The sequence below is a fragment of the Thalassophryne amazonica genome, chromosome 20 (assembly GCF_902500255.1).
Source record: "Thalassophryne amazonica chromosome 20, fThaAma1.1, whole genome shotgun sequence".
Taxonomy (NCBI): Eukaryota; Metazoa; Chordata; class Actinopteri; order Batrachoidiformes; family Batrachoididae; genus Thalassophryne; species Thalassophryne amazonica.
The window spans coordinates 52,659,904-52,673,960 of NC_047122.1; the positions used below are offsets into that span (position 1 = coordinate 52,659,904).

The 14,057-nt window shown below is 43.0% G+C and overlaps 1 protein-coding gene across 1 annotated transcript; it reads left to right on the top strand.

Annotated features, from left to right (window-relative positions):
* Positions 1–784: 784 nt before the first annotated feature.
* On the top strand, positions 785–12,167 carry LOC117502372 (polypeptide N-acetylgalactosaminyltransferase 15-like). Its single transcript, XM_034161404.1, has 10 exons — positions 785–1,581; positions 1,671–1,837; positions 1,973–2,177; positions 3,295–3,462; positions 5,298–5,415; positions 6,226–6,420; positions 9,791–9,922; positions 10,085–10,186; positions 10,273–10,416; positions 10,513–12,167. Exons 1-10 carry the CDS (start codon positions 1,034–1,036, stop codon positions 10,711–10,713), a joined length of 1,980 nt encoding a protein of 659 aa, XP_034017295.1. The 5' UTR covers positions 785–1,033; the 3' UTR covers positions 10,714–12,167.
* The last annotated feature ends 1,890 nt before the right edge of the window (positions 12,168–14,057 follow it).

Genomic DNA, 14,057 nt, shown 5'->3' on the forward strand with positions numbered 1-14,057 from the left:
TCCTTTAGAGCAGTTTGCACTGAAAGGCTTGACTGCAAACAGTTTTAATCTGACAAATATTATATTAAAAAAAGAAAAAAGACAGATTTTTTTTTTTTACTATACATGTAAATCATTCCACAAGCGTCTTATCCAGGCTTTATTTGCAAGTTTACCCCACTCCCACAATATTAACATTACTATGAAGCACATGTCATCTTACCAAGAACATAAATCTGTTTTTTCATAAAGATGCTGCTGTATATTCGGTACAAAATTGGCAGTAAACACAATCAGAAGAACAAGTTTGAATCCGAAAAGAGAACATTTGGCGCTGCTAAGACACCCGGGGAGACAAAAGGCAGCTAATGTTGGCTCCTCGGCACCGGCAGACGGTCATGGGACTCGGTGGCGCGCCGCCAGCTGGACAGAGAGCGCATCCTTGTTGCGTGAGGCACCACATTCTGCCTCTTTCCGCTGCAGCACGGTGTTATATGTGTTTCGTACTTCCCTGGCTGCTGGTGAGAGGTGGGAATGGACCAGTTGTCTGCCTGGGTGGTCGCCATCCAGGTCAGCGACGCGCAGAAGCACAGCGCACGTTCCCACACCGGAGCTGTCTAAAAATATCTGCCATATAAATCCGTTAAAATGTGACTTTATCCACTTGAATTCTGATTCCAACAGTCTGATTTGCAACCTCAAACCTTCTGCTGTGTTTTTTTTTTAACGCATTAACTCCCTGTCACATGCATGTTGTGTGTTCAGGCTTGTAAAACAGATGTCGCAACAGGTGGATGGAGGTGTGCCTCTTAAATCCGACACAAGGGCAGGCTTTAAGACCGCAGGGTGAACTGGAAGTTGGGCGGGCGTGGGTGGAATCTGCCCCGTCTGACGCTGCGTGAGCTCAGCCATCAAAACATTTCAATATGCGTAATTTATCTGCTATTCTTTCTGAATCGTCTCTGCGCACAATCATGCAGCTTTGCAGCAGGCAGTCCGTTTTAAATCCGAGGCGCAGACCCCAAAACCGCGGACGACGAGTCAGCACTCCGGTATGAAGTTGTCCAGCATGAAGTTGTGGATCAGGGTCGGTGCGCTCCGGCGGAGGATGCTTTGCCTCTGGCTGCTGCTCCTCACTTTCGCCTTGTTAACTTTGCTGTTCTCGGACCTCTTTAACCGAAACGGGGATCGCTCTCAACAGAATCCCAGCCCTCCCCGTCGTCCTCTCCAAGGAATCCCAATTTCACCCGATCTGGAGGTTATGGTGGACTCCAAAGATCCGGCCTTAGAGCTCAGTATGGACCTCGCCCCGCTCAACTCTCTCCAAGAGGATCAGTTGTTATTCGTGCCATCAGCGCAGCAGAACACCAGGGAGCCGCCTCAGAAAAAGAGGATTTACAAAGTGTTTCTGCCGGGTGTAAACAAGGACGCATCCACGCCTGCTCCCCTGACGCACGAGGAAATGGGGAAAGAACTTCGGCTTAACCTGGATAGTTTCGGGAAAGATTTGGAGCTTGCTGCCGTGAAGAAGTACGGTTTTAACGAAGTAGTCAGCGAGAGGATTTCATTGCACCGGCGGCTCCCTGACGCGCGCCATCCTGAGTGAGTGCCAAGTGCCAAAAGGCGCACGCAGCATTACGCGTTTGGAGCTTTCTTTGTCAGTCAGTGCGCGTTTGTTTTGCAATTAACAGGTGTGTGGGGAAAGAATACATCATGTCACTACCGTCGGCCAGCATCATTATCTGTTTCCACGACGAGGCGTGGTCCACGCTCCTGCGCACCGTGCACAGTGTGCTGGACACCGCCCCTAAACGGTTCCTGCACGAGGTCCTGCTGGTGGATGACTTGAGTCAGCATGGTGAGTTTCCATCCATCCATCCATCCATCCATCCATCCATCCATCCATCCATCCATCCATCCATCCATCCATCCATCCATCCATCCATCCATCCATCCATCCATCCATGCGCCTTGGTTTTTGTGCGCTCCTCAGGTCATCTAAAGAGTGTCCTGAGTGAGTATCTAGCTCATCTGGACAGGGTGCGTTTGATTCGCAGCAGTAAGCGCCTGGGAGTTGGAGGATGTCGTTCTCTAGGTGCTGCCAGGGCTGCAGGGGAGGTGCTGGTGTTCATGGACTCCCACTGCGAATGCCAGAGAGGCTGGCTGGAGCCCCTGCTGGAGAGAGTGACCCAGGACAGGTTAGTGTCCATGTAGAAAATACCTACACTCAGCAGGTATTTCAAAAGCTAGAGGGAGACTGTTCAAACACCTGTTCCACCAAGCAGGGAGAAGGCAATTATGTGGTCACTAGAGCATTTACCTCCTCATGATCAAATTCAAAACTGGACAAGAGGAGCTGCAGATTTTACAGAAAGGTTTTATGGTCAGAGTTGTTATTTTTTTCCAAGATTTTTATCTGCTTCTGAAGCCACAGGTTGCAAGACATTTCAATTCAAGTCTGTCCTCCACTCTGCTGTTTGTCCTTTACAGATTAAATTTTGACCTTTGACCACAATGTCTTTGACATTTGGTGAAAAGAACCCTTTTAGGGCAATTCCAGGATTGACCTTCATCCACATCCCAAGTGTGGTGCAAATTGGACAAAGGACCTGGGAAGAGGAGGGGAACAGACAGACAAAATCATTTTATGAAATTGTGACATTGTGCCTTTGAGGGTATTTTGTGATCAGCTGCAAAAGCTCTCATATTTCAATTCAGCTCAGTTCTCCCAACGTTAATGCCGGATGGGAAATTGAAATCGGCAGCTGTGCCCAAATGTTTTCAGACTGTCTGCTCATATTTCTGTTTGGACAGAAGCACTTGTGGCGAGGTGAGGAGACGGAGGGTCAGAGTCAGACGTTGTCCGTATTCATCAGTAAAGCAGCAGATCCACGCGTCCTCATGATCTGGCTCTCCTCTTGTGTTCCAGGCTTCCTGCAGGGTGGCTCTTATTGGACTAATTAGGCTGAACTCTTACACTCTGCCCTCTCAGCCACATGTTTGACCCTTTGCCCATTTTCATTTCTTTTGTTCTTTCTTTTCTTTTTTAAACTCTTGTCATTCCATCCATTGAACATCACAGCAAATATTTATTGGTAGAAATATTTAAAATGTCACGTGTCTGCAAGTAATTACTTTGTAAAACTTGCAAACCCTGATCCGGTTTTATTTCACATGACTCCCATGGACAGACTCATTTGGACTCACTTTTTATAATGCAAATAAATAAACTCACGTTTTTGTTTGTTTGTTTTGTTTGTTTTTTGTATGAAAACAGAAGCTCAGACCAGTTTGTTTTATTGTGTCTCTTTGCAGGACCAGAGTGGTGTCCCCAATCATTGATGTGATTGACTGGCAGACTTTCCAGTACAATGCCACCCAGTGGCCAGTTAGGGGAGTGTTCGACTGGAGACTTGACTTCCATTGGGATTCAAATCCTCAACTTCAGGAAGAAGACTCAGACTGGGGCTGTTCAGCCTGTGAGTAAGTATATTAACTAATAATAATAATAATAATAATAATAATAATAAAAAATTCTGAGCTGGGCATTCATGATGTGTCTTTAAAGCTACAGTGTGGATGATTTAGTGTCATCATGTAGGTCCTCCATTTCCCCAAACGAATAGATTCCATAGCCATTAACGGCTGCAGAGAAAACATTACAATAAATATATAATAATATAATATATATGATAATATAATATTATATAATATAATAAGTAATACATTGCTTTCTGTAGGTTAGAGGTTAGGGTATAGGTTAGAGTTAGGGTTAGGGTTCAGGTTACCTGATCCCTATCCAGTGTTGCACCATAGTGGGAGTGTGGGGAATTAGGAAGGATCTGGGATGGGGGGGAATTCAGGGTTAGGGTTAATGTTAGGATTAGGCTTAGGGTTAGAGTGTTAGGGTTAGGGTTAGCATTAGGGGTTAGAATTAGGGTTAGATTTAGGGTTAGCTTTGGTTAGGGTTCGATTGGGTTAGGGTAAGGGATTAGCGGAAAATGAGGGTTAGGGTTTAGGGTTAGGATTAGGGTTGTGGTTAGGGATAGTGGTTAGGATTTATGGTTATGTTTCGGGTTGGGGTTAAGGGGAAATGACCTGATCCCCATCCAGTGTTGCACCATAGTGAGAGCGTGGGAATTGGTTGGAATTAGGAAGGATCTGGGATGGGGGGAAGGAATTTTGGGTTACGGTTAGGTTTACGGTTAACCCAGCCCTTATCCACATCCAGTGTTGCACCATAGTGGGAGTGTGGGGATTGGTTGGAATTAGGGGTAGGGTTAGGGATGGGGGGAATTCAGGGTTAGGGTTAGCATTAGGGGTTAGGGGTTAGGATTTGGGTTAGGGGTTAGTGTTATAGTTAGGGTTAGGAGTAGGGTTATCTTTGGCTAGGGTTAAGGTTACATTATTCTAGGGTTAGGTATTAGCGGAAAATGAGGGTTAGGGTTTAGGGTTGTGGTTAGGGTTATGGTTTACGGTTATGGTTCGGCTTGGGGCTAAGGGAACAATAACCTGATCCCATCCAGTGTTGCACCATTGTGGGAGTGTGGGGTTTGGTTGGAATTAGGAAGGATCTGGGATGAGGGTTAGGTTTGGGGTCAGGATTAGGGTTATGATTTGGGTTAAGGTCAGGGTTATGGGGAAATGCTTGTGCTCTGCTGTGTGGTGTCCTTGGTCAACCCGTGGTCACTGCCGCATGTTCGGAAGGTGGACATCAGAGCACAGCTGCCCTTAGCAATGCTCTCCCTGTGCAGTCCGGTTCTGCAATCCGTGGTGGACCCCTCTGACATTCCATGGTCTGCCTGAAGAGTCCCACTGGCCAGTCTGCTCTCCAAAGCACATCTGGGGTTAGGGTTGGGGTTAGTGGAAAGCATTACTTTCTGTAGCCATACACTGATTGCCAGCTATGGGAAGCAACACTCTCTGTACCCATTAAACAGCTACGGAGTCTCGCTGTTCACAAAAATAAGGTTTCTCAGATTTGTTAGCCTGCATTAGCAACCAGTAGATTCTCACTTCCAATCACGGCCTAAAATGTGAAAACCAGAGTAAATATGTTCCCTTTGAGCTATTAACATTGTGGTGGAACATGCCGGCCTCCATGAGGGGGTCCTAAAGTTAATGAAAATGCATAGATTCTTTGTTGCAGGAAATTTATACTTCCATATGAATCTTATATTCCATTCATGCTAATAAACATCTCTAAAACCTACACACTCTACCTTTAAATACACACTTCATTTTCTTCTTGTATAATAGAGAATTGTATTGGTTCAGATGTATGAAATGGAATGTGACGCTGATTGTCACCGTGACAGGAGTCCTGCTTTAGGAGGCGGAGTTCTGGCTGTGGATAAACATTTTTTCCAGAGTGTTGGAGCCTATGACCCAGGGATGCTGCTGTGGGGAGCGGAACAAATAGAGCTGTCAATCAGGGTAACGGAATAGTCTGACACTTTCGTGTGCAGCCTAATTGTAGCATTCACGTGGATGTGCAGAAAAGACAGAAGATCATAATTCCATAAGCTGTTGTGTCAGTGATTCAGCTGCCTTGTGACAAACTCGTGTTTATCCTCACAAATGGGCCCTTTTACTCGTCATGTTTAAAAGGCTGTTTGTTTGGGAACATATTTGCCATCCATCCATCCATTTTCTATTCCAGCTTACACCAATTAAGGATCACGGGGGGTTGGATCCTATCCCAGCAGTCATAGGGCTTGAGGCGGGCTACACCCTGGACAGGATGCCAGTCTGTCGCAGGGCACATATAGACAAACAAACACACTCACACCTGCGCACACACACACACACACCTACGGACAATTTTAAAGTTTCCAATTCATCTAACCTGAGTGTCTTTGGATGTGGGAGAAAGCCGGATCACCTAGAGGGAACCCACACAAACACAGGGAGAACATGCAAACTACACACAGAAAGGCTACACGTGGGACTCGATCCCATGACCAGCTGACAAATGCATAAAGAATTTTTTTTTTAACAGATCTATTTGGTCTCTAATGATGAAAAATACCCATATTCTGTGAGAGGATCATATTAGACGCTGTTTAAAATGATGCAGTGTGTACAAAAATCCACACGCAACTTGCAGTATTTGTGCAAATACATACAAACTGCAGGAGGAAGGATCATAACCAAAAGTAGCTTTAATGGTAGAGAGGACCTTGCAGGTTTTTTTTTAAAGCGGCTTCATCATAATTGTGTTTTTGGTGTTTGGTTTATTTCTAGGTGTGGTCATGTGGGGGCTCCATGGAGGTGGTGCCATGTTCCCGTGTGGCCCACCTAGACCACCACCACATACCTTATCAAATCCCAGACCAGGAGCAGACTCAGAAAAACAAGATCCGCATTGCAGACACCTGGATGGACACGTACAGGAAGATTTACTACAGGAGAGACACACAAGCTCACTTCATCAGACAGGTGTGTGTGTGTGTGTGTGTGTGTGTGTGTGTGTGTGTGTGTGTGTGTGTGTGTGTGTGTGTGTGTGTGTGTGTGTGTGTGTGTGTGTGTGAATGAGAATGGAAACTGGACCAAGAGACTGCTTGGTCACTTTTGACATCAGAACACTAAAAATCTGAACGTAGATCTCCTTCACATCTGCAAGGGGCATTATTGTTTTCATTGCCTTTTTCTGTCTGTCTGTCTGTCATTTAGTCAGTCTGCAAGATATACCAAAAGGACAAATAAAATGTACTTAAATTCAGTGTAGATGTTGTTTCAAGGAAGAGCTTACTAAATTTTGGTGCTGATCTAAATCAAGGGGCTTTGCCTTGATCTTTGAGATTAAAGCATTGATCTTTGATTCTATTTCCTTTGATTGTATAGAATCAAAGGAAACAGGAAATCAATACTGCTGCTTACACCTGTAATTATTACTGGTTATTAGCCCTTGATTCTGATTCTTTTGATTCCAATTCTAGAATACATGCAAGACAGACAAAAACAATGTGACAGGCAAGGTTAAACGATCAAAGATCAGCAATCAGGATGAATGATCAGGATCAAAAGACACCATTTAGAATCAATTCTCAGAATCACTTAGAATCAAAAGAGGGACTATTATCAATAGTCAGGGCTTAGGATCATGGTTAAGTATCAAAAGTTAGAAATTAGGATCAATGCTCATGATCAAAGAACAGAATCAAAAGTGAGTGATCAGGATCAAAATCCAGAAATTAAGATCAATGTCCAGAATTAACTAACAGGATCACAAGTGAGTGATGAGGATCAATGGTCGGTCAATTTGGTCAATTTGGCAAAAAAAAAAAAAAAAAAAAAAAAAAAAAAAATCTCAGGATCAAAGGTGAGTGATTGAAATCATTGCTCAAGATCAAAGCTTATTAAATGGGATTCGGTGCTCATGATCAAAGAATAGCATAAAAGGTGAGCGATCAAGATGAAACACAAAAAACTTGGATCACTGCTCAGGATCAAATGTCAACAATTAGGATTGTCACTCAGAATCAAAGGTCAGCAATTAGGATCAATGCTCTGGAGGTGAAAGGTGAGTGGTCAGGATCAATGACCAGCAGCAGTGATTAAAAATGGATGGAACTAGGAACTGGAACTAGGAACTAGGGAAGATACATAAGCTTTCAGGATCAAAGTTCATCATTTGGGATCTCATGAGTTTGAGAAGACATCACAATGAATTTCAATTTCAATTTCAATTTATTTTCATTTATATAGCGCCAAATCACAATAGAGTTGCCTCAAAGCGCTTCACACAGGTAAGGTCTAACCTTACCAACCCCCAGAGCAACAGTGGTAAGAAAAAAACTCCCTCTGAGGAGCAGACCAGACTCAAAGGGGTGACCCTCTGCTTGGGCCATGCTACAGACACAAATTACAGAAACAATTCACAGAACAATTCACGGACGAATATACAAGAAATGCTATTGGCGCACAGGACAGGAGGGTCGCCAACACAAATACAACTCCCATCTCTGGATGGAGCTGCACCTTAAACAGAGAAAAAAAAAAAACAGAATCAGGCATCAGAAAGACAAAAAATACTGTATAATTTGCCAGCATTAATCAACAAGAAAAACAGAGAAATACTAAGGTGATCGCCGGCCGCTAGCCCTAAGCTTCACTAAAAGACCCAGAATTTAGGTAAAGTTGAGGCTGCAGCGTGCTCCAATTACTAATAAATGAATTAAAAGAATAAAAAGTGTAAAAAAAAAAAAATGTACCAGTATGCTAGCCATATAAAAGGGAAAATAAGTGCGTCTTAAGTCTGGACTTGAAAATCTCCACAGAATCTGACTGTTTTATTGACGCAGGGAGATCATTCCACAGAACAGGGGCACGATAAGAGAAAGCTCTGTGGCCCGCAGACTACTTATTCACCTTAGGGACACAAAGTAGTCCTGCACTCTGAGAACGTAAAGCCCGGGCCGGTACGTAAGGTTTAATTAGGTCAGCTAGGTAGGGAGGTGCCAGACCATGAATAATTTTATAGGTTAGTAGCAGAACCTTAAAATCTGATCTCATTGGGACAGGAAGCCAGTGAAATGGGTGTAATGTGGTCGAACTTTCTGCTTCGTGTCAAAAGTCTGGCTGCAGCATTTTGAACCAATTGGAGACCCCTACTGCTAGACTGTGGTAAACCAGAAAATAGAACATTGCAGTAGTCCAATCAAGAAGAAACAAATGCATGGCTCAGGGTCTCAACATCAGCCATAGACAGGATGGGATGAATCTTCACTATATTTCGCAGGTGGAAGAAAGCAGTACTAGTAATATTTCTAATGTGGAGGCCAAAGGACAACGAAGGATCAAAAATTACTCTAAGGTTCCTCACTTTGTCAGTGTGATGTATGACACATGAGCCGAGGCTGAGCGTTAACTGGTCAAATTGATGCCGATGTCTCACTGGACCAAGAACCATCATTTCAGTCTTATCAGAGTTTAAAAGTAGGAAGTTTCTAGACATCCAACTTCTCACTGCTGCAAGGCAATCTTCGAAGGATTTTATGTGAACGAGATTACCAGCAGTTATCGGCATGTATAACTGAGTATCACCTGCATAGCAGTGAAAGGTAATCCCAAAACGCCGCAATATGTGCGCAAGGGGTGCTATATAAAGGGAGAAAAGCAGGGGGCCTAAGACAGACCCCTGTGGAACCCCAAATTTCATGTCACTAAGGTTATAGGTAGTGTTACTGTACAAAACACAGTGAGAACGACTGGTCAAGTATGACGTCAGCCATGCAAGGGCACTCCCAGTAATCCCAAAATGATTTTCCAGCTTATCAAGTAGAATAAGATGGTCCACTGTATCAAATGCAGCACTGAGATCTAACAGCAACAGAACCGTAGTGGTGTCCGAATCCATTGTAAGCAGAAGATCATTCACCACTTTAGTGAGAGCCGTCTCTGTGGAATGATATTTTCTAAAAGCAGACTGCAGTGGCTCAAAGAGATTATTCTCAGTAAGATAGTCTACGAGCTGCTGTGACACCACTTTTTCCAGAATTTTAGAGTAAAATGATAGATTTGATATCGGCCGATATTTTTTCAATACACTAGGGTCAAGATTAAGTTTCTTAAGTAATGGTTTAATCACTGCAGATATGAAACATTTAGGAACAGATCCAGAAGTTAAAGAAAGATTAATCATTTCCAGCAATGAAAAACAAAGAGATAAAAGGAAAATTTCCACAAAGATGTAAACAGAGGACGGTTAGGTGGTGGCAGAGGAACGTGCTGTCTGAGTGCCCTTCCAGTTACTCTACTTATAATTAAAAGGAAAACAAAAGATAAACTCAGTTTTCTTTCCGTGCAGTCCGAGAACCCAAACATCACAGAGCACCTGAGACTGAAGAGGAACCTGGGCTGCAGGAATTTCCACTGGTACCTGACTGGTGTCTATCCACAGCTCTACATCCCTCAAGATAGACCTGCACTGTCAGGCGAGGTAATGCATGTGCACACACACACACACACACACACACACACACACACACACACACACACACACACACACACACACACACACACACACACACACACACACAACTACAAAGCATGCTTGCAGCTCTGTGACAGTTATGACGGAGAAATCTGTGCCCACTTGAAGCTGTACAACGTTGGCACCAGCAGCTGTGCGGACTACCCTCGGGGGCGAGACCCTCATGGCGGAGCCATGATGATAGCTCCGTGTAGCGGCACAGGCAGCCAGGTAAACATGAAGACAGTTTCCTTAGCGAGGACACTCTGTGTGAATTAAACGACAAACTGCACCAAACCCTACTTTTGCTATTGCAGCACTGTGAGCTGAACAGTCAGGGTGAAGTCCGATGGGGACCAATGGAGGATTTGTGTTTGGACGCCAAAGGAGACAGCGTGGTCCTTTCGCCCTGCCCCGCCCATCAACAAACTAACAGCAAACTCCAGTGGAAATTCATAAAGGCAAGACACAGATTCTCACAAGATATCATGTTAAAGTGGTTGTAGTTTTTGCAGAAGATTACAGCAGCAACTGTCCACCTTTCTGCTGCTCCTCAGCTGAGCGGTCAGCTCGTTCACCAGGAGTCCCAGCTTTGTCTGGAAGCCGTGAAGGAGGAAGGCTTCCCAGAAAACCATGCTGGCCAGCCAAGAGGCAGTAGCACCCAAACCATCAGAGGACGTCTGCTCCTGCGCCGGTGCATGCACCACCCGAGACAACAGTGGCATTTTGAGCAGCTTGTGGCACCTAAAGGTGTCTGATGAAGAAAGTACGGTCGGATTGTTATGACTGCACATGAAGAAGCACACATGACGAAATGGTGTATAAAATATCATATTTTAAGTTCTTTTGGCTTCTTTCTTTTTCACTCAGGGTTGCCGCAACAGGTCCAATATGAGTCTACATGTTGATTTGGCACAAGTTTTACACTGGATACCCTTCCTGATGCAACTCCACAGCACATGGAGAATGGGCACAAGTGGTCCTGTCATGTTATGCTGTTTTAAAGATGGCAGAAACCATTTAAGGGCTTTAAATCACAATCAGTGTTATAGTGCCTTGATGCTTTGTCTTGTCCTTAAGGTACCTTAAGACCCTTTTTTCCCCAGGCCTTGATGTTGGTTGAATTGTACTTGAGGATTCAAAATCTTGGTAATCTCAAGAAAATTCAAAGGATTTTCAAGGCACACAGAATTTCACTACTATTTAGGTACTTAAGCTGCAGAATACAGAATATTGCTTGAGGGACAAAACCTTAGCCATAGCCTTGAAAGGTCAAAACCTTGACCTTGAGAGATAAAACCTTGGCCATGGCCTTGAGTAGTCAAAGGCTTAGCCATGGCCTAGAGGGGTCAAATTCTTAGCATTAAGGGACAAAGCCTTGGCCATAGCCTAGAGGGGTCAAATTCTTAGTCTTGAGGGACAAAACTTTGGCCGTAGCCTTGAAAGATCAGAACCTTGACTTTGAGGAACAAAGCTTTGGACATGGCCTTGAGTAGTCAAAGCCTTGGCCATAGCCTTGAAAGGTCAGAGCCTTCACTTTGAGGGACAAAGCCTTGGCCATGGCCTTGAGCAGTCAAAGCCTTAGTCATGTGGGATAAAGCCTTGGCCATTGGCTTTGAGGGGTTAAAGTCTTAGCCTTGAGGGACAAAGCATTGGCATTTTGGGGTCAAAGCCTTAGTCTAGAGGGATAAAGCCTCGGCATAGCCCTGAAGAGTCAAAGCGTTGGGTGTGGACTTGAGAGGTCAAATCTTTATCTTTGAGGGACAAACCCTTGGTCTTGAGGGGTAAAGGCCTTCCTCTTGAGGGTTCAAATACATGGCCTGCACCTTGGTCAAAGCTTTGGCTTTGAATCTTCAGGGTTTGGACATTGACTACAACACTGTTGTTAATAAACAGTTTTATGTAACAGAAAGCAGAATCAACATCAAAAACATTGGACTTGAATTAGCAAAGTTTCATGACAGGGATTGTACCTATCATCCTACAGGTCTAAGGCCAGGTTTAAACACAAGAAAATGATCAAATCTAAATCAACATTTTATTGTGTGTAGTTTCAGGGTTTTTTGTTACATTATCACCAAACAGCAGAGGGAGCCTTCTGCCTTCTTAATCCACCTCAAGGTCATGATTTCATTTTTTCATTACAGAAGAATAACCTCCTTGTATAATTCACCCCCGAGTATTTAAATCAAACTGTTCTTTTATCGGTTGCTAAAACTAATTATGTTATAAACCCACCATGTTTAATGTACTGAACCATGTGTGATGAAGATGGGAGGACGCCGTCTGTCTCAGTCAGGATAAATTTATTTATGTGGCCCAAAATCACATTAAAATGTACCTCAGAGAGCTTCGCAATCTGTTATCCTTCACACCCAGACCTTTTGTATTGGATATGAACAGATAAAACTCATTTAGGTGGGAGGGACCGCCTGTCCACTAGATGTCGCCATTGCAGTGTTAGTGTTTCGTGCATCATGAAACTAAAAAAAACAAATAAAAAAATATATATATTCTGAAGCCATTGTTTCAATCAGTGTTTTGAGCATTTCTAAACACTGTATAATTTTCTGAAATAATAGTTTCATTTACCGTTTCAAGTTTTGAAAAGGTGAATCACGTAGTCAAAGATGTCTTTATCACACACTGCTGTTGCATTCTGACAAGGGGCCTAGCGCACATGGGCACTAGCGGGTAGAACCTTTGCCGTACAATAAGAAGGCCTTTGGTTTAAGGCCACCAGTGCCGCATTCTCCTTGCACGTGTGTCGTATTTCAAGACGGGCAGTTGGTGTACTAAAAACTTGTCTTATTGCTATATTTTAACCCACGTGGGTCAAAATTTTTGATTGTTTCCAGACAAACTGAGTTTTAATTATGTTGGCGATATAAGATTGTGAAACCTTTCTTTGAACATGAAAGATCAAAGTTGGAGTGGTGCTGAAGAAAATCCTTTTTATGACTTAAATGGTTACAAAACAACACTAGCGCACCGCACTCGTAGAGCGCAAACATCCGCCAATACTAGTTGACAATTCCACAAAATTTTACCTTGGAAAAAATTTTCAAGGTCAAACTCATGTTAGAAGTGACTTTTCGTAAGATAAATGTAATGTGATCAAATGTCAGGGGGATGTATTTAGTTCATGCACTTGAGTTGAAGTTTTTTTTTTTTTTTTTGTGGTGTTGTCAGGTTTTTTTCTCCGAACTTTTTCGTTTTTGGAATTCTTGTTCAAACAATTTTCAAAGAACATGGGTTATCTCTACTATGCACAATTTGTCATTGCTTTTTGGCACTTGGTTTCTGACTAATAACTGGAAGACAGACAAACAGGCATAACATTGGAACCTCCATTCAATTTTGGTGGTGTAGGTAAATCAATAACAGAAAAATGAGAGTGATTGAGGCACTTTTCATTGAGTTATAATGCAAAATGTAAACCAAATGGCCTTTTCAATATTAAATTCAAATGTCTACAAAATCCACAATCCAGATCAGATTCAGATCAAACTTTGTCAGATGATAGTGAGTGCCAGTCTGCACCTTACTTTAAAATATAAGAGTGATCGGGGCATGTTTGATTAAGATATAATGCAAAATATACCTTAAATGGGGCTTTTAATGTTAAATTTAAATGGCCACAAAATCTGTAATCTGGATCAGATCTGGATCAAACTTTGTCAGTTGATAAAGGATACCTTCCTACACAACACTCTCAAATATTAAAGAAATTAGATTTTTTTGTTGTTGTTGTTTGTTTTTGACAGAATTAGGACATTTTTAAAATTCATTCAATGTTAAAGATAGGAATTTTCCCAATATTCCAAGGTTTTTCCCTGACTTGCCCTTTGACCTATGACCTTTAAAATTGAATCCCTTCTTGCCTATCAGAATATGAATCTTCAGTAAAAATGTCATAATGATATATGAAAAATTGTGGGCTCCAGGCTGTTCAAAATCAGACAAACAGACCAACAAACAGAGGTGATAACATGACCGCCTCCAACTTCATTGGTGGAGGTAAAAATCAAATGAAGCTACACCTTTAAGATGCAAACTGGTGATGGACTGGCTATGAGCTCATATCTACCTACCTGCTATC

Coding starts and splice junctions, on each gene's coding strand:
- LOC117502372 (XM_034161404.1), top strand. CDS start 1,034: ATGAAGTTGTCCAGCATGAAGTTGTGGATCAGGGTCGGTGCGCTCCGG. Junction 2,178..3,294: donor GAGAGAGTGACCCAGGACAG/GTTAGTGTCCAT, acceptor GTCTCTTTGCAG/GACCAGAGTGGTGTCCCCAA. Junction 6,421..9,790: donor AAGCTCACTTCATCAGACAG/GTGTGTGTGTGT, acceptor CTTTCCGTGCAG/TCCGAGAACCCAAACATCAC.